Source organism: Cetorhinus maximus, chromosome 13 (genome assembly GCF_964194155.1).
Source record: "Cetorhinus maximus chromosome 13, sCetMax3.hap1.1, whole genome shotgun sequence".
Classification (NCBI taxonomy): Eukaryota; Metazoa; Chordata; class Chondrichthyes; order Lamniformes; family Cetorhinidae; genus Cetorhinus; species Cetorhinus maximus.
The window spans coordinates 67202757-67224056 of NC_135891.1; the positions used below are offsets into that span (position 1 = coordinate 67202757).

Consider the following 21300-nt stretch of genomic DNA (forward strand, 5'->3'; position numbering starts at 1 on the left):
TTATGCTCCATCTGCCAAATTTTTGGCTGCCGTACATTCAGTCCCTTCTTCCAAGTCATTAATATGGATCGTAAATATTTGAGACCCAGCACTGATCCCTGTGGCATTTCACTAGTAATAGCTTGTCAACCCGAAAATGACCTAGTTATTCATACTCACTGCTTCCTGTTAGCTAACCAATCCTCTGTCTATACAAATATGTTGCTGTGTACACAAGCTCTTATTTTGTGAAGTAACCTTTAATATGGTACCTTATTGAATGCTTTTTGAAAATCCAAGTACACAAATTGGTCAAACATGATTTCCCATTCACAAAAACCATGTTGACTATGCCTAATTGCATTATGATTTTTCTAAATGTCCTGCTATTACCTCCTTAACAATGGATTCTAGTATTTTCCCTTTGAACAGCTAACTGGCCTATAGTTTCCTGCTTTCTGTCTCCCTCCTTTCTTGAATAGAGGTATCACATTTGTGATTTAACAACCTGCTGTGGCCTTTCCAGCATATAGAGAATTTTGGAAGATCACAACCAATGCACGCACTATCTCTGCAGTCACTTCTTTTAAGACCCTAGGATGCAGGCCATTGGGCCCAGGGGACTTGTCAGACTTAATTCTAATAGTTTTACTAGTACCTTTTGGGAGAGACAATGGCGTAGTGGTATTGTCACTGGACTAGTAATCCAGAGACCCAGAATAATGCTCTGGGGACCCAGGCTCGAATCCCGCCATGACAGATGGTGGAATTTGAGTTCAATAAAAACCTGGAATTAACAGTCTAATGATGACCATGAAACCATTGTTGATTGTTGTAAAAACCCATCTGGTTCACAGAAGGAAATCTGCTGTCCTTACCTGGTCTGGCCTACATGTGACTCCAGACCCACAGCAATGTTGTTGACTCTGAAGTGCTCTCTGAACAAGGGCAATTCGGGATGGGCAATAAGTGCTTGCCTGGCCAGCGACACCAACACCCAATGAATTTAAAAAAAACTTTTCCCCAGTGATTGTGATTGTTTTGAGCCACTCCCTCCCTTTTGCCTCTTGATTTTCAAGTATTCTTGGGATGTTTTTGTGTCTTCCACAGTGAAGATAGACACAAAACACCTGTTCAGCAGTTCCGTCACTTCCTCGTTTCCCATTGTTAGTTCCCCAGTCTCACCCTCTTAGGGATAAGTGATCACTTTAGCTACTCTTTTCTTTTTTAAACACTCCTAGGAGCTTTTACTATATGTTTTTATATTTCTAGCTAGCTTTCTCTCATGCTCCAAATTCTCCATCATTTTTTTGGCCTTTCTTTGCAGCTTTCTAAAATTTGTTCAAACTTACCACTAAGCTTTGCAGTATTGTGCACTTTTCTGTTAAATTTGACACTGTCCTTAACTTCCTTAGTTTGCCATGGATGATGTATCCCTCTCCTAGAGCCTTCCTTTCTTTCTTTCAAGCATCTTTATGATCCATCCAGTGATTTTCTCTGGGGAGGTTCGGTGGAGTTTGAGCAATTTGACATAAATACGATTAAAGGGGAATTTAAGATGAAAGTCAGACTTTGGGGCCCTTACATATGTAGGCTACATATGTTTACATATGTAGGCTAAATTAAGCAGAATAGGCCTGGAGTAACCTTGAACCTTATCTAGACAGTGTTGCTTGTCACAGAAAGATGATGTTATATCTAAAGAAAAAGACGGTTAAGAAGCTTCGTTGGACAGTCAAACTGGCTGTGCGCTCGGACAAGACCAGGTGCCAGTTTTGATGTATTCGAACTAAGTGCTATGATGAAACATGCTGCAGTTGAGAATATTTTAAGGGCAAACCAAACAAAAAAAATGGAAAACTGCGTACTCAGGTTTCTAGCCTTGGTTAACCTTAACCCAAAGGACATGGAGTTGGTCTTTTTTAGTGATGTCTTCCGGAGGGGTATTCGAATACAGCTGCTTTTATAATAGGATGGGAATGAAAATGGAAAATGTTGTTCCTTGGCCTGGGAAGGTAAGAAAATAAAAAGGGTGGTTAAAAGTACTTAGCTGTGAAAACACTGGTTTTTGTAGAAGCAATTGAGATGTGATTTTACTTATCAAGTATTTTAGGGGAAATTCTATATAAGGGGCGTTCTGCGAATAGTTTCCCATTGAACGTTATATGGATAATCATTCCCTGTGGGATAATGTACATTCAGCAAAAAGCTGTGACTGAAAAATAGCTAAGGATTGACCTTGTTAGTGTAAGAGGATGCTAGAAAGAATAAAAATCTCCAAAATAAAATTGGTCGATGCAACTCCAGCATTGGATTGTTTTGCAAAATGGGTTGGTTGCACAAAGAGACTGTTGGACGTCCTAGAATAGGAATGTCTTGTATTACGGTATATAGAATATGGAAAATATTTTTTTTTCTCATTTTTTTTTGATTTATTTTGAAATATTGTTTGTCTGTTGTAAAGTTTTGAATTAAAAAAGGGCATCTGCTAATGGTAATAAGGTTAAGGACATATTTTTAATATTAAGGTTAAGGGCATACAATCGGAGGTCATTGATACTTTGAGTACTCGAGTACTTTGAGTACAGATAAAGAGAGACTTGTGGGACACTGGGTGTTGGTTAGGGGGGTGACAGACATTTATAATGTTGCAATCTGTAAATAAATCTAGTATTAAGCACAAGATAGGCTTCACCATCTGGCTTCAGAATGGATCAACATCTTCCTCCAAAAATTCAGCATACCCTTGACACAGTCTACTGTCACTGTCAGTCTAGATTTTCTGCTCAAATTCTGTATTGAACCTTGAATCTACAGCCTTCCAATGTAGAGATCAGAGGGCTACCAATGAAGTAAACTGGCACCAGACATGGAATTACGGAATTCTGGAATTCCTGTTTAGAGGGTTACGGATAGAAGAGAGATAGTGGGATAACTTTTCCCCATTCTCCTCATCTCTTGGTTGTCCGCAACAAGATGTGTGGCTTAGAAGGAGTGCCTTGAACCTTTTGAGTGTTGCAACTTTTAGCATTAGATACAAAGCTGACTTTTGGCTAAGTTTAAATCAGAAGAAAAGATAGTGTTTATTCATATAACATCGTGAAACGTAAAAGCAACAAAAATACTCACTCCCTCATGCGCATACACACACACACAGATGGATTCTAGAGAATGAAACATGCAGCTAGATTATTAACAGAATAACAAGAAGCAAATCACGTCGTTAAATAAATAGTCCTTTAAGATGCACATGTTACAGGCCTGAATGGGTTCTCTCCTGTTCTTTGGAAATGAGTGGAAGTTGGAAGTGTTTGGATTTCCAGATGAGCTTATGGCAGAGTGTCTGTAGAAGTGAAAACAGATTAGTGTCGTTCCCACGCACCCCCCCCCCCCCCCACCCTCCTCCACCCCTGCCCACACTGCCTGGGTTGACTGGTTGTTAGGCAGGGTTCTGTCCTTCTGGTTGAAGGAATGGTGCATCTTGTCCTGATGCTTTCCAAACTGATTGCTTTCTCCCTGGTTCTTGGAATAATAAGATCATGTGACCACATGATCAATTCTTCTATCGTCCACATGAATGATTCGAAGCTAGAAGCCATTCCAACAGAATGGGGGTTTAATGGTGGCTATTCGCACCTACTTGTGATAAACTGGTTACTCTGTGTCTCTCTTGGATCGAACTTGCAGACATTGCGTCTGGGTGCTATTGATTTTGAGTTTTGGTAAATACACAGACAATGAGGCTGTAAATTACACAAGTGGATAAAAGCAAAATACTGCGGATGCTGGAAATCTAGAACAAAAACAAAAATACCTGGAAAAACTCAGCAGATGCTGTTAGACCTGCTGAATTACACAAGTGGCTTCATCTCCAGCTTGTCTATCCCAGGGAGGGCACCCCATCCACCATCATTTATACTAAGAATTTTCTGGAGACCTGAGGCACTTCTTCGTGCTGAAGTGATAAAATTCACCTGTGTTTCAGCTGGCATCTTTGCAGCATTGTTCACTTTTTAAAGTCAATTTCAAAAAGTCCACATCAACTGAAGTCTGAGTCTTGAAAGTTGGGAATATGACATCCTTACTAGGCATGACAATAGACTATTTTATTGTACAGTAATTTATCTTTTTTGACCTTACCTATTCAGCACATGCATTTAACAAAATTGTGGATTTAATATTAGTAATGTAATTAAGTTTAATTGTACAAATTTTAAATTTGATAATTTTATTAAATGAATATATGTACATAAATATTAAGACATGATACAATACTAAGATCCATGAAAATTGAAATTGTACTTTGCTTGTGTGTTTGAACTATTTTAAATAAAAATGCAGAAACTTTGCCTTTCCAGGGTAATTTGAGGTAGATGGGCACTTTTCCGTTTTATTGATGGAATAAGTCCTAACCTCCTATCTTGTGCATATTTTCGATACATAGATGATCTGTTCCTGATCTTTGAATCTGCAGCCGCATGTAAGGATTTCCTTACACACCATAATGTGCTCCATCCCGCACTCAAATTAACTTTTGAAATGGAGCATTCTAACTTGCTCCTGTTCCTTAACATGCTTTTTTATGGAAAAATATACTTTATTCATAAAATATCTGGAAAAACATACCAAACCATTTCAGAATCACCATCACAAAGGTACAATCAGGTTCAACTTTTACAACATGTATCACGAGGTGCATTAATACAATAAATGAATATTACAATCATTTGCAGACATTCATTTTGAGCTGTACAGCCCGAGGGGCTCTAAACAGTTCCCAGTCCCTCGGTGCACTGTGGCAGAAAGGTCTTAGACAGCGACCCTTCCCCATTGCGCCTTTGCGGCGGCTGCCCCAAGCTTTAGTGCGTCCCTCAGCACTTAGTCCTGGATCTTGGAATGTGCCAGTCTGCAACACTCGGTAGGGGACAACTCTTTGCACCGGAAGACCAACAAGTTTCAGGCAGACCAAAGAGCGTCTTTCACCGAGTTGATGATCCTCCAGCTGCAGTTGATGTTTGTCTTGGTGTGTGTCCCTGGGAACATCCCGTAGAGCACAGAGTCCTGTGTCACAGAACTGCTCGGGATGAACCTTGACAGAAACCACTGCATCCTGTTCCTTAACATGCTAATTGAGAAATGCGCTAACGTTTTTTTCACTACTGTCCAACACAAGTCTACCTTCCCTGGTCAATATATGTGTTGGGATTCCTGTAGCTCCACACACGGTAAGTTTGGCCTTATCAGCAATCTTGTAAATGGGCCTTAGCATTTGCTCACCTTTCAAGCTTGAGGCAGAAATAGAGCACATCAAAGCTGTTCTGCAGAACATTGGTTATCTTGATCTGATCATTGTTTGCTATGTATTGCTCAAACTTGCAAATGGACCAAAAGTTGTCATTTTTGGACCTGAAAAATGCCCAGTCCATCTCAAATTACCTTGGAAATGCAAATTATCTCCAAAATTTGAACAACATGTTAAGCAAGCTAAAAGCAAAATATTGCGGATGCTGGAAACCTGAAACAAAAACAAAAAATGCTGGAAAAACTCAGCAGGTCTGACAGCTTCAGTGGAGAGAAAAACAGAGTTAACGTTTTGAGTCCATATGACTTTTTCAGAGCTAAATGTTAAGCAAGCTGTTTCACGCTGTCGCTATACAGTGGCTATGCAAGTGATATTTTCCACTAACAAAATTACAGTAATGGTCCCAAGCAGAATGCACTTTATATAGATATATGTATTTTATGTGGATCAATAAGGAATTAATAGTTCATTCACCGTGTTATATATTTGCATTAATCTTCATGATACCTGTGAACATAAACAGCTACTTTCCAAAATGATTTACACCTAAAAGCTTTGTGGTGGACGTGTAGAGAATACGTTCTAGAATGTCCCTGAGAGTAACTTCCAATTATAGTACTTGCTTTTGAAGCAACTTTCCTTCTTGTTTGAATCTTCATCTTCATAACAAAATGCTCTTAGTCCTCAAGGTACCAGTGCGGCTGTATAGTTGCTGAGGTTTGATCAAGTACGCGATTCCTGTACCAGTGCTCCATACACTTTACAGTCAGAGGGGATGTTGACATTTCGAATTTATTGGCAAACATATCTGGCTGTGCAATGATCCATTTTAGATCTCTGAGTCCATACACACAGATATCATGGAAATAATGTCCTGAAAAATAAAGACATCCTTTAATAAAGTGCTGATCTTCAGTACGCTACAGCAAAGCTGATAATCTGAGACTGGTAGCTCAATTGTTTAAACACATGTAGTACCTTATTTCTATCTGCAATTCTCCTGCATAGGAGAGAGCCTTGCACAATGTGAACTTGCACTTGCATACAGAGTTCCTCTCCCAAAAGTTAAAATTTAACTGTTTTAAGGAATGTCCACACAAAAACAGCACGTTAATTTATAATCCCAGTTCAATGCTGTACAGGAATTATATTCCTTGCAGTATTAAGCTATGCAATGAAGGACAGCTTGCTTCAGAGAATCTTGTTCTGTCTTACTTTGGATTGGACCACGACTCCAGAACTGTTAAATTACAATTCAGTGAAGATGCTTAGGAGCATATGGATTAGGAGCAGGAGTAGGCAAGTCGACCCCTTGAGACTGCTCTGCTATTCAATAAGATCATGAATGATCTGATTGTAACTTCCCGCCTACTCCCGATAACCTTTCACATTCTTGTTTATCAAGAATCTATCTACTTCTGGGGGAAGTAGAGACATGTGCGCACACAAGCACATAAACACCTTAAGACGCTTTGACAATAAAATAGGGTTAAGCATTCTCTGCTTCTTACCATAACATTCATCAAGTGATGGTCCTGCAATAGGTGCCCATTTTACTGCCCGTATATTGCCTTCCCATGAAACATTTGGAGTTGTACCAGGTGCATCTGGAGAGAAATGAATAACAGGATTTTCTTAAACAGTATATACCCCAAAATGCCCTTAAAAATTTCTTTATTTAAACAACATGGAAAGAACATTTTTCCCTACATTGTGGGGTGGTGGTGTGAATTGTATAAATTAAGGTTAAGTGCCTACAGATGGGGGACTGTCAGTAGATAATTACTGGATATGTGCATATATAAAGAGACACTTATTGACACTGGTGGTGGAGTTGTAGAGTTAGGAGCCATACATTTGTAATGTCAATTTTGTGAATACATCTTAAACTGTGTGAAGATTGACTTCTGGTTTCCTTCACCAACTGGCTATGAGATGTGTAATATGGAAGCAAAGGATGGTTGTCTAAAGGTAAAGGTTAGAAGCTAAGATTTTTTTTAAGACAGAAGATTACATTCTGAGTAGCTTTTGTAAAGAATGGCTGAAAACAAGTGTAAATTGTCAGGGTATGATTACCTAATGTTCTCAGAGTCTGAATCTTATGACCAGTGGAAGAATGAAGTCAATATGTGGGCCTGGTTTACATCTCTACCAAAGAGGAAACAAGGTATGGCCTTGGCATTGTCAGTTCCTAACAAAAGTAAAATCAGAAGCCAAGTATTTTTGGTTGGATATGGATGAAGGTTTGGCTCTTCCATTAGGTTTCATAGATGAAATTTACTAAAAAGATGATCTATTGAATGCCTACCTGACATGGTCAGATTTTGGTAGATTTCAAAGGACGGACAGTCATTCCATGGAGAATATTTCATAGACTTTAACGGACTGTATAAAGGATTGCAGAAATTCCATTTGGAGATTCCTTGTTCAGTGCTTTCATTTAAATTATTGGATTGTGCTAAGGTATCAAACATGAACAGGCTTCTGGTCTTAACTGGCATTTGGTTCTCGGAAAGAGACTAACTCTTGGAGCAGATGGCTGGGGCCTTGGAAAAATTCCTGAGAAAGCATTCCTTTCCAGCAGCCTTGATGGCACGAGTGGGACATTCTGCAGTGCCACTAAGGATGGAGGAGCCAATGATTGTGGCATTTCAAGATGGTCCAGATACTGGTTGCAGCTGCCAGCACAAAGGAAGAGCTAAAGACGGAGGCAATGAGCATGTACTTTTGGCAGAATTGGATACCTCAGTAGATGACAGGATTGGAGCAGCAATACTAGGTGAATGAACCCCTGGAATGCATGGGGAACAATTAACAGATACTTCACATGTGACTCAAAAATATCATTATGCGATGAATGCCCAAAGCAGAACAGCAGAGTTCTCGAAGTGACATATGACACAGACAATTCAGAGGCTGAAGACGACAATGATCAGTCTGAAGGAATTGTACTACTCACAAGAAGCTTTAGTCTGGTGATGAGTGTATTAGTCGCAGATTCATTTAACTGTGCAGTGTTGAATAGTGGTTGCACCTTGGCAGTGTGTGTGGAACGGATTGGCTAAAATGTTATCTAGGTTCACTCAGTGGTGAGGATGGCATACGGTCAGGAAGTATGAAAGTTCTACTTGTTTTAGGTTCGGGCATGACAACACATTGAGGCCACTAAAAAGTTTGGCGGTGCTATGCAAAACAGCAGCAGTAGGCTAGTACTAATGTAGTCTCCAATGAGATACCTTTGCTGTTAAGTAAGCCTTCCATGAAAAAAGGCACAAATGGAACTGAACCTGGAGTATGCTAAATCAATTGTTTTTGGAAGGTCAGTGGACCTCCAGTTTTCCCAATCAGGGTGTAATTGTATCCCTTTAATGAAACCTTCTGTTTCTAATCAAAATATTAGAAAAGTGTTAAAGGCATCAGGTGATATTGTCTTAAAGCTGCATCGACAATTTGCTCACCCTTGTTAAAGACTAAAAATGCTGTTAAAGGATGTGGGTGCGGTTAATGAGGAGTATACAAGGCTTATCGAAATTAGTGCAAAATTTGAAATACGAAAAGGTATCGGCACAGACAGCATGTCCTATTGAAAGACTTCCATTGGCACATGATTTTAATGAGAGAGTTGCTGTAGCTCTAAAGGTATGGGACAAAGACTGAAATATTTACATTTTACACTTTATAGACATGGTAACCAGATTTAGTTTTCAACAGTAATGTATGGCAAGGACGAAAGGTAATTGTAGGTAAAGTCCAAGAGAAATGGACAGGGACTGGACTTGGAGCACTGACTTTCTGACTGATGTTGGAGGGGAATTTGCTAATGACAACTTTAGAGATGTGCGAAAATATGAACATTGTGGTTATGAAAGTCCTTTCAGCAGTGGAACCTGTGAAAGGAATCACATGGTGGTAGATGATATGCTGCATAAAATCTTAGCAAAGCAACCAAACTTCAAGTTGATGACTGCACTGGCATGGGCGGTTCTTGCTAAGAATTTAGGTGGTTGGAGGGTATAGCCCTCATCAATTGGTCTATGGGAGGAATCCCAAATTACCTTCTGTGCTGGGCCGCAGAGGGAACTATGATTCGTTTCATTTTTTCTGCACGTTTTGAATGCTATACATGCAGGAAAAAAGGCTTTCATCACAGCTGAGATCTCGGAGAAAATTTAGAGAGCTCCAATGCATCGCATAAGACAGTCTGAGATCATCTTTGATTCTGGGGATCTTGTGTATTACAAAAGAGGGAGCCATAAGGAATGGAAAGATCCTGGTAAGGGAATTGATGGTAAAACGGTAGTTATCCAACATGTTAATCAAACTATTAAGGTTCATTCCTCACAGTAAATCAGGATTGATTACAAACCCTCAATCTGAGCAGCTAATAGAAAGTGATGAGGCATCCTGTACCTCACATATTCATGTGTTTAGAAATAGATCAATGTTGAATGGTGGTAGGCTGAGTGATCATGACAGACAGGATAGTTCTATCACATCCAAAGGCCATTTGCCTAAAGTGGGCACTTGGATGACATATGTTCCAGAAGAGTCCAGTGAATGGAGTGATACAACTAGCATGGGCGATGCAGGAAAAGCTACTGGCAAGTTTAATTATTGGTTAAATGTTCAAGATGATGGCCAAGAGTTGAGGTCTGTGGACTGGCAGAATGGGGTAAAAGAATAGAAAGTAAGAAAGCACAGTTCAAGTTCTAATAGTGGGCCTTTAAATAACACTGTTAGAAGACTATCACGTATTGGAGAGTCTCCAATTGTTTAAGAGAGGATTTTACAGTATTTGTCCCAAGAAACATTGAAGTGCAAGTAGAGACTGAAGCTTGAATAGATTACACAATGCAGTGAGGGCTCCAGACAGTCTTGAGATGGTCAAGAAGGTAAGAGGCCATGGGATCCAGGGCATTTTGGCAAATTGGATCCAAAATTGCCTTAGTGGCAGGAGGCAGAGGGTGATGGTCGATGGTTGTTTTTGTGACTGGAAGCCTGTGTCCAGTGGCATGCTGCAGGGTTCGGTGCTGGGTCCCTTGCTGTTTGTAGTGTACATTAATGATCTAGACATGAATGTAGGAGGTATGATCAGTAAGTTCACAGATGACACAAAATTGGTGGTGTGGTAAATAGCGAGGAAGAAAACCTTAGACTGCAAGGCGATATAGACTGACTGGTAAGATGGGCAGAGCAGTGGCAAATGGAATTTAATCCTGAAAAGTGTGAGGTGATGTATTTTGGGAGGACTAACAAGGCAAGGGAGTACACGATGAATGGTAGGACCCTAGGAAGTACAGAGGACCAGAGGGACCTTGGTGTATATGTCCATAGATCCTTGAAGGCAGCAGGACAGGTAGATAAGGTGGTTAAAAAGGCACATGGGATACTTGCCTTTATTAGTCGAGGCATTGAATACAAGAGCAGGAAGGCTATGATGGAGCTAGTTAGTTAAGCCACATCTGGAGTAGTGTGTGCAGTTCTAGAGTTCTGTGTGCAGATCTGTAATTGCACTAGAGAGGGTGTAGAGGAGATTCACCAGGATGTTGCCTGGGCTGGACCGTTTCAGCTATGAAGAGAGACTGTGTAAGCTGGGATTGTTTTCCTTAGAGCAGAGAAGGGGGAACCTGATTGAGGTGTACAAAATTATGAGGGGCATAGATAGGGTAGATGGGAAGAAACTTTTCCCCTTAGTGGAGGGGTCAGTAACCAGGGGGCATAGGTTTAAGGTAAGGGTCAGAAGGTTTAGAGGCGATTTGAGGAAAATCTTTTTCACCCAGGGGGTTATCTGGAACTCACTACCTGAAAGGGTGGTAGAGGCAGGAACCCTCACAACATTTAAGAAGTATTTAGATGAACACTTGAAACGCCATAGCATACAAGGCTATGGGCCAAGTGCTGGAAAATGCGATAAGAGTAGATAGGGGCTTGATGACCGGTGTGGACACGATGGGCCAAAGGGCCTCTTTCCGTGCTGTAAAACTCTATGGGACTAGAAGCAGATGTCTTTGTGACTGTGAGGTTTTGGTGGCTGCAATAAACTGGAAGGTAAACTATAAAGAGAGGCAAAACAAAAGTCATTAGATAGTTGGAAGGAATTTGGAGTTTATTCTGAAGTACCAGATAAGGGACAGCCTACCTTGTGTTGTTTGGAAAAGGTCTTTGCAGATGGGACTTAGAAGGCTAAAGTGAGTCTAGATGCTCACGATTTGAAGAGTGGGCGGTACAGATGTTAGAGCGGACTCTCCCACAGCGGGAAAAGTAACCCTTTTGGCTCTTTTAGCCCCATATTTTTGGGAATGTAGATCAATTTACATAAAAGCCACGTTACTGCAGGGTGAAAAATTTGAGAGAAGTGTTTCTGAAACTTTCTAAAGAGGCAAGCGATGCAGAGGGGAAACTGTGGAAACTAAAATGCATTTATGGCCTGAATGATGCCTCAAGGATGTGGTATTTTTCAGTGAGATCTGTTTTGCTGAAAGTAGACTATGTTCAACTAAAAGCAGAGATCGCACATGTTTTATTGGTACCCAAAAGGGAAACTTTCAGGCATCTTCATGATGCATGTTGATGATTTCTTATGTGGTGATCCGATGGAATTTGAGAAATGTGTTATTAATTGGATTAAAGTGGAATTTAAGATTGGAAGTCAGGCTTCAGGGGCTTTTAAATATATTGGTTTAGACATTAAGCAGAATATGTCTGGATTAACTTTGAATCAGCAACCCTATTTAAGGAGTGTTACTCCTCTCCTGGTTAATCGTGCTAGGTATCAAAGAAAGATTATGTCGCATCTAGTGGAGAAACCGAGCAGTTGCAAAGCTTGATTGGTCAGTTGAATCGGTTATGCACTTGGACAAGATGCTAGTTTTGATGTATTGGGACTAAGTACTACAATGCAGCATCCTAAAGTCGATGATGTTTTAAGGGAAAATAAACATTTTTAAAATTAAATATGGAAAAATATTTACTCAGTTTCCAGCCTTGGGGGACCCAAAAGACATGAAATTACTCTTTTTTTAAAGGCACTTCTCATGCCAGTCGTCCAGATGGATATTTGAGTATTGCTAGGTTTATGATATTTTTGGTAAGTGAAAATTGGAAATGCTGTCCTTTGGCCTGAGAAGCTAAGAAAATAAAATGGGTTGTTAAAGGTACTTTAGCAGCAAAAACACTGCTTTTTGTGGAAGCAGTGGATATGGAATTCTATTTGTCAAATATTTTAGAGGAAATTGAAAAGGGTGCACTGAAAACAGTTTGCCTGTTGAATGTTACCTAAATAATTGTTCTTGTAGGATAATGTTCACTCAACAAAAAGTGTGTGAGAAAAGATTAAGGACTGATCCTGCTAGCATGAAATAAATGTTAGAAAAAAAGGAAACCTCCAAGATCAAATGGATTGATGCAAGTCATCAATTATCTAATTGTTTCACGAAAAGCGAGGGCTTGTACCAAAAGATTATTGGGGGTCCGAGAAGTGGGGCATTTTCTAATGAGATGCTTTATAGAAAACAATGAAAATCATTTTATTCCTCTTTGATTTATTTTGAAATATTGTTTGTGAGTGTTATTTAGTTTTATTTAGAGAAAGAAAAAAGGGAACCTGTTAACTGTATAAATTTAAATGTCTATAGGTAGGGGCACTCATTGGATAATTACTTGCCCACATATAATGAGACAATTGTTGACACTGCTGAAGGGTACTTGTGGTGTTTGAAGCTATACATCTGAAATGTCTCACTTTGTGAATAAATCTAAAACTGAGTAAAAATTGACTACTGGTCTCCTCTTCCAACTGGCTGCAAGATGTGTAATGGGGTGGGGAAGTGATGGCAAGTAAACAGACAAAATGTAGATAAAAACAGACACAGTGGCTGTATAAGGTGGCCAGATTTACCCAAAAACTCTAAATTTTTTCAAAGATGCAAGAATTCAAAAAAATGTGTCCAAAAAAGTCACTGGAGGATAGCTAAAATGAAAACAGAGAACAGAGAGAGTAGACAGCAGCAGTCAGTGGAATCAAAATGAAGATTAAACATGAATTGGAAAGGGTCATTGTACCCATCAAATGGGTTCTCTTCACAAACTATTTGCAATGCACTCTCATTTTGAACTTAACCTAACTTATTCAGTCTCCACAGAAAATATTACCCTGGCTAGCAAAGGTGAATCAAGCAAAACGTTTCTATTCTCGGCATCCTTGGTGAAAGGTTCATGATCTCATCAACTCAGGAACCATCATAATCCATAAAATCTTTCAATCCTTGGCCTCCATATTTTAACACTCAACCATGTTCTGAACTAAACCTTTATCCTTTTTTCCAAAAATGTTTTTAGTAACTTGTCATTGACTATGGTTCATTTATTTACTCTGAACTTGGAGCTATAGGACAGGAGTACATAATTAATGAGCCTCAAATAACAATGGAATGTTGAAGAGTCACCCATCCCAGCTCCCTCCAAACATGTGTGTAATAATACATTTGTAGAATAGACTCTGTTTAAGTGAGCAAGTTGGAACACTATCTAGTAGGAAAAATTACTGAGTGTTATCGGGCAAGTATATCTATAGGTGAAAATATATTAGACTAGAGAGACCTGAGCGAGAGTTTGAATCCTGCCAAGACTGGCTGATCTGCAATTAGTTAGGTTGCAGTGCCAAAGCAATGGTGAAATAATAGAGAATGCCATCACTATTGCTGTTAAAATCGTAGGAAATTATGGCGTTAGTGAATAACAGCAATGCCATAGTTTGCTGAGATATCAGTACTGCTCTGCTGGAACAATTGGCAAAATCTGGAAAGGGTCATGTCAAGGTCCAATTTGTTGCATTTAGGCCCGTTTGATTGCCACTTTAAAACGTCAGCTTGGAAAGGCACTCGAGAGTTGGGCTCAATAAATCAGTTACTGCTGGGACAATCGTGAGATAGACAATTGATTAAATTTAAACGTAGTGTAGCAAAAGATGACGTAGTGATACTGCTGATCTTTCAATAACAATATAATGGATATCTGGTCCCAAGGGTGCAAAAATTATACACAATCCATGGGTTGCTTTTAAAAATGATAATTACTTTATTCCTACAAAGACCAACCAAGTTATTGAAAGTACTGACTTTTGATAATAATCACCACTTCCTTTTCAGAATTAAACTCAAATTTACCTTTAGAAATGTTGAACCAATTGCAGAGGTATAGTTAAATTCTAATTACACTTCTGATTTGGCCATGCTCATTTAGGATTTATGAAATAACAACGTCCTAGGATGTAACTGCAAAAGTATATTTCAAGAATATCACAAAACAATTTAATATACTAATTTAGAAGAACAGTTGAACAGTAGCACCACTGTCTCTGAATGAACCAGCCCTATGCATATGGTTTCTCTGACTAGAGTTCTAGCTAACACTGCTTGAAAACTCCTTGGATCACCATTACTAGCTCTGTGCATATGATGATTTTCTCAGGGAATCTTGGCTTTGGATCAGAGTAGGAACAACAATCATACTTGTGACAATCGGCGCTAATAACACCAACACAGTAAATTCTGAGCCATAATATTAAAGTCTCCTGCCTGCTCTGGCTAATAAAAACCCCAAGTGAAATGAATGTCAACCTAGTTCCTAAGGGGCAGTTTGTTAACAGTACAAAACTGCTACATATTGGTACATCAGAGAGGACAAATGTAAGAAATAAAAATATTTTTTTATTCATCTAGTTGAGGGTGAATATTACTGAAAAAGGAGCACCTGTACACTTTGAGTGCCTGGTGTGCAAGTGGTTTAATTTATGTTACAAGGTAGGAATGTACGTACAGTATAAAACCACAATGCTCAGCACTACATCCACAGTCCAAATCTGATAGTGCACTTCTACTTATCTGTTGGGCATTCTTGTTTCCTACATTTTATCTTTCTGACACCGCCAGCTAATTTGTATCATTTTGTTCTGTTAACAAATTGCCTGTTTGAGACTTTGTTCCCTTTATGCAGACCTGAGAACAGACTTTGATATTAACACTTTTTTTTGATAACTATGCAGCCCAAGTGCAGGCTGAATATCGGCTGCAAGCTGGGCACGCTACCCTCAATGACTGGTTTATGTTCCTGGGACATGAAACCTGGGAAGTGTTTGTTTCTAAAAAGTACCCCAACACGTTCAGCTCCATTATCCATAAGAAACCTTTCACTTAATGTCTAATTAGCGATTAGTCAAGCTGACTTTTTTTGAGCTTACCCTTTAAGCGATTCAGTGTCACCCAGTAATGTTCATCAGGGCTGTATGTGTCCTGGGACCACTCGAGAAGTGCTTTGGCATATGCATCTTCTAGTACAAATTGCACAAATTTTCTTGTGAGTGCATAGTATGCCGTTCCAAAATAAATAGTGAGCTCCAATGGTGGTTCGGTTTTCTTCTGGTTAAGTTGATAAATGTAAGCGTTACCATTATTGATCTCCTCTTTGTAACTGTACTTTGTCCTGTATTTCATATTTGGTGGTTGCCGTGTTCCTGGTGTGATATTCTTACCCTCCCATTTACTTTTGATGTGCCAAATGATTTCCTGGTTAGTTTTAATTGGGAAATCTTGTCCACAGAGGTTGATGACATGCTTCCATTTAACTCTTGAGTTTACAAGATCTTTCATACAATTTATGTCTGCTTGCAGGCGTGAAAATCCAGCATAAATTACACGTTCTAATTTTGAAGCTATAAAGATATTATCAAAGCAGTCAGTCAAGCTCTTTACCTTTCTCTTGTAATCTTCTGGTGACTTCTGGTCAATATGAATGCAATAAACATTTTGTGGATTATAAATTGCTCGCAGAAGTTTTACAAACATTTCAAGTTCTTTGTGAATAGTGATAATGTAGGCTAGGGGATAGCTGGCTTCTTCTTGTGACAGAATGCTTGTTATGAAGTGATGTTCTTGTTTGATTTGGGAGCAGTTAACTGGATCTTGAATGTGAAATGTTTCTGGCTTCCACTGCTTTTGGCAATTGTCTCCAAGTTGGTATGCTTCCTCCTCACCATTTAAAATTGCAGGACAGTATCTACTGAAATTGCATTGAGACCCACTGTTGCTGTTTTTTTGCACAGTAGCATTCTTAGCATAATATAAAAATATGGTGACTGCTACATATATGATTACACCTATTAGAAGAGTTGACCCGAAGTACTTTTTCACTCTAGATCTGGTCATATTAAAGTTTTAACCCTCTGTCAGAAACCATGTCGCAGTTGAGTTGCCAGCTTTCCTGTCTGTTTATCTGCAAAGAATGATAGCAGGGTTAATGACCTGTTTCGTTTACCTTAAATGCAGCATGAATAAAAAGTTAATATTTTGGATATTGAATTAGATGTAAAGAGTTGATTACTGCTAATTTCAAGGCACTATATTGTGTTGGATTATATGATCTTAGTAAGGGTAGGATTCAGGTGTGGCAAATACCTGCAGTGTTCAGGCAGTTCAGTGATCTATACTTGAATATGTGTGCTCTGTGATATAGGGTGAAGACAAGATTTGACTCTCTTGTTGCCCCTTGGTTAAATAAACCAATGACTTAATCTTCAGGAAAAGACATCAGAAAATTGAGGGGTTTGAAAAAGAGCAATAGTGATCAGTTCTTTCTCCCATTTAGTTATAACCATTTATTTAAGTATATTTAATATAAATTTAGCAAGACATAAACTTCACTAGATCTTCAATGGCAGGAGCAAGGCTGAATCCCACACTTCTAACATTCTGGGCATTACCATTGACCAGAAACTGAACTGGACCACACATGTAAATACTGTGGCTACAAGAGCAGTTCAGAGGCTTGGAATCCTGCAGTTAGTAACTCACCTCCTGACTCCCCAAAGCCTGTCCACCATCTACGAAGCACAAGTCAGGAGCATGATGGAATACTCTCCATTTGCCTGGATGAATGCAGCTCCCACAGCGCTCGAAAAACTTGACACCATAAAGGACAAAGCAGCCCGCTTGATTGGCACCCCGCACATCCGCCACCTTCAACATTCACTCCCTCCGCCACTGATGTACAGTGGCAGCAGTGTGTGCCATCCATGAAATGCATTGCTGCAACTCAACAAGACCTCTTTGACAGCACCTTGCAAACACGTGACCTGTGCTGCCTAGAAGGACAAAGGCACCAGATTCATGGGAACACCACTGCTGCAAGTTCCCCTCCAAGCCACACACCATCCTGACTTAGAAATATATCGCCTTTCCTTCACTGTCGCTGGGTCAAAATCCTGGAACTTCCTTCCTATCAGCCCTGTGGGTGTACCTACATGCATGGCTTGCAGCAGTTCCAGAAGGCGGCTCACCACCATCTTCAATGGCAATTGGGAATGGGCAGTAAATGCAGGCTTCGCCAGTGATGTCCACATCCCGTGAAAGAATAAAAAACCATTCTAGTAAATAAAAACTATTGTGTCCAAATTATTGAAGAGGCCAACTGTTGTACATTAAGATAAAAGCAAAAAACTGCGAATGCTGGAAATCCAAAATAAAAATACCTGGAAAAACTCAGCAGGTCTGACAGCATCTGCGGAGAGGAATACAGTTAACGTTTTGAGTCCGTATGACTCTTCAACAGAATTAAGGAAAAATAGAAAAGAGGTGAAATATAAGCTGGTTTAAGGGGGGGATGGGACAAGTAGAGCTGGATAGAGGGCCAGTGATAGGTGGAGATAACCAAAAGATGTCACAGACAAAAGGACAAAGAGGTGTTGAAGGTGGTGATATTATCTAAGGAATGTGCTAATAGGTGACATTAAGTGTAGAAAGCAGGACGTGCAAGGTACAGATAGCCCTAGTGGGGGTGGGGCGGGGGGAAAGGGATCGAAATCGGTTAAAAGATAGAGATAAAACAATGGATGGAAATACATTTAAAAATAATGGAAATAGGTGGGGGAAAAAAAATCTATATAAATTATTGGAAAAAAGGGGGGATTGGAAAGGGGGTGGGGATGGAGGAGAGAGTTCATGATCTAAAATTGTTGAACTCAATATTCAGTCCGGAAGGCTGTAAAGTGCCTAGTCGGAAGATGAGGTGTTGTTCATCCAGTTTGCATTGAGCTTCACTGGAACAATGCAGCAGGCCAAGGATGGATATGTGGGCATGAGAGCAGGGGTGGTGTGTTGAAATGGCAAGCGACAGGGAGGTCTGGGTCATGCTTGCAGACAGACCGAAGGTGTTCCGCAAAACGGTCACCCAGTCTCCAATGTGGAGGAAACCGCATTGGGAGCAGCAAATGCAGTAGACTAAATTGAGGGAATTGCAAGTGAAGTGCTGCTTCACTTGAAAGGAGTGTTTGGGTCCTTGGACGGTGAGGAGGAGGGAAGTAAAGGGGCAGGTGTTGCACCTTCTGTGGTTGCATGGGAAGGTGCCGTGGGATGGGGTTGAGGTGTATGGGGTAATGGAGGAGTGGACCAGGGTGTCCCGGAGGGAACGATCCCTGCGAAATGCCGCCTGGGGTGGGGTGAAGGGAAGATGTGTTTGGTGGTGGCATCATGCTGGAAATGGCGGAGGATGATCCTTTGAATGCGGAGGCTGGTGGGGTGATAAGTGAGGACACTCCCTCCCAGAACCCTGATAGGGTCCCCCTTGTCCTCATTGTTTTATCTCTACCTTTTAGCCTGTTTCGATTCCCCCCCCCCCCAACCCCACCCCCACTAGGGCTATCTGTCCCCTGCTCGTCCTGCTTTCTACCCTTAATGTCTCCATTAGCACATTTCTTAGCTAATATCACCACCATCAACACCTCGTTGTCCTTTTGTCTATGACATCTTTTGTCTATCTCCACCTATCACTGGCCTTCTATCCAGCTCTACCTGTCCCACCCCCCCACCCCTTAAACCAGCTTATATTTCACCTCTTTTTTATATATTTGGAAATAGCCCTGTGGAGCTGATTTCAAACCTGTGTTGGTATTTAGTGATTGCAAAGAAGGTACAGAGACCTTTTGGATATTTGTAACGTGAAGGAAACTGAAAATTAGGTTTTGCAATACAGTACTGACTGCTCTGTTAACACTGGACTCCTCAATTTTAGTTTCTAAGAGTCAGTAAGCAAGGAATAGAAATCAGACAATAAGTCATGAAGAGATCTTAAGATCTATAATGTTATCGGAAATTGTTGATAAATTGGACTTGTGGTAGGGTCTGTGTCTATGAGTGTGTCTCAATTGGATTAAAGCCAGCTAGCCTGGGTGTTTTGATGTATAGTGGTTTGAGATGTTAATTAGATAAACATAAGCAGTAAAAGATAAAGTGCAATTTGCATTTGTTGAATAAACTGTTCAAAGGAATGGATAAAATCTTGCACCTAGCTGACACCAAGAGTTTATATTACTAATAAAATTGGTGGAATGAAAGGATTATTGTTAGGAGAGGTAAAATTGAAAAAACCTAGTAATACAATGGAAAATTTACATTCAAAGGGGAAGCTAGGTATAAATAGAAAGGAGTTTGTGGGTGTGAGTCAGAGGCATGTAAGATCTAACCAGCCTGTAAGCCAACAACTGTATCTGCAACAAAAACAGAATTACCTGGAAAAACTCAGCAGGTCTGGCAGCATCGGTGGAGAAGAAATCAGTTAACGTTTCAAGCCTTCACGGCCCTTCGGCAGAACTGAAGCATAGTTAGGAGAAAGGAGAAATATAAGCTGGTTTAAGGTGGGGGGGGGGCGGAGGGGGGGGGGAAGAGAGAAGTTGAGGGTGTGGTGATTTTGAATCACCATTTTGAATTTGTAAGGTCAAATGTGCTTTTGCCTGGTGTCTGTTTAAAGTCTATGGGTTATTGCTGCTTTGGTGAAGATTTACCTGGGAGAGATTAATTTGGGGACTTGTTTAAAAGTTATTATGGTAGTAATTTGTAGACACATATGTATTTAATTAGTTAAAAAATAACACCACACCCCCACTAGAGCTGTACCTTGTGTGTCCTGCCATCCATTCTTAATTAGCACATTCTCTTAGATAATATCACCACCTTCAACACTTCTTTGTTCTTTTGTCTGTGACATCTTTTGATTATCTGCTCCTATCACTGCTTGCTTGACCCTACAACCACCCCCCCCCTCCCCCCCACCCCACTTTTCTCCCCCCACCCCACCCCCACCTTAAACCAGCTTATATTTCACCCCTCTCCTAATTTTACTCAGTTCTGTTGAAGGGTCATGAGAACCCGAAACGTCAACTTTATTCTTCTCCGCCGATGCTGCCAGACCTGCTGAGTTTTTCCAGGTAATTCTGTTTTTGTTTTGTATTTAATTAGTTGTTAACTTAATAAATGTTTAATTTAGTTTTATATTAAAAAACCTCGAGGTTTTGTGGTTTTATTCCTGAATTCAGAGCTGCATCTCAAACATACCAGTTGAAAATATAGGTTATGACAGGTGTTCAAGTTTCCCTCTGGGATTTAAACAATTCAACCTTTACCAACTGTTGTGTCATAACAGTAAAGAAAACTCACCCATAGGGAGATGCATTTAAGGGGAAGCTAGATAATAGACGATATAGAAAGGAACAGAAGGAAATGTAGTAGGGGTGAAGGAGGCTTCTGTGGCACATAAATACTTGTAGGGCCGAATAGCCAGTTTCCATGCTGTAAATTTAACATAATTCTATGTCGCCGGTATCCTTCCATCTATGAACGATGTTGGACACACGGCAAACAGCCCATTTCAGGTGGGGTGTCTTCATATGGCGCACCTTTGCTGATGACTGAAGGGGCCAATCCTTTAGAGGCAGATTCTGCCACAAGTTCCACACATGAAGCTACCAAGTGTCATTGTGGGTTGTTGTTTTTGGCGTTGGAGTCTGTTACCAAGCTGCTGTAGCCGCTGGTCATTGTGGTAGTGTACACCGATCCACAGGAGGTGTTGCCATTTTCCTCAGTCTTCAGCTAGTGACTCCCTGGTGTGATGTTTAGGGCCTCCATATTAAGCTTGCAAGCATCCTTGAAGCAGAGCTTTGGATTTTCTACTAGTCATTTGGCTCCAGCTACCTC

At 40.2% G+C, this 21300-nt stretch overlaps 2 protein-coding genes across 6 annotated transcripts in view; one reads left to right on the top strand and one right to left on the bottom strand.

Moving 5' to 3' along the window:
- rtf2 (replication termination factor 2) overlaps nt 1-21300 on the top strand; it is a 177066-nt gene that overhangs the window by 51227 nt on the left and 104539 nt on the right. The gene's annotated exons all lie outside the window — the stretch shown is intronic.
- The window catches only part of gcnt7 (glucosaminyl (N-acetyl) transferase family member 7), a 717682-nt gene continuing 698806 nt past the window's right edge, over nt 2425-21300 (bottom strand). For all 5 annotated transcript variants that reach the window (XM_078555498.1, XM_078555500.1, XM_078555496.1 and 2 more), the window contains 3 exons: nt 15519-16549; nt 6793-6888; nt 2425-6155 (listed from right to left, as the gene is read on the bottom strand). In XM_078555498.1, the coding sequence (XP_078411624.1) occupies nt 5959-6155; nt 6793-6888; nt 15519-16482 (1257 nt within the window). In that variant the 5' untranslated portion in view covers nt 16483-16549 and the 3' untranslated portion in view covers nt 2425-5958. The remainder of the gene's footprint in view (nt 6156-6792; nt 6889-15518; nt 16550-21300) is intronic.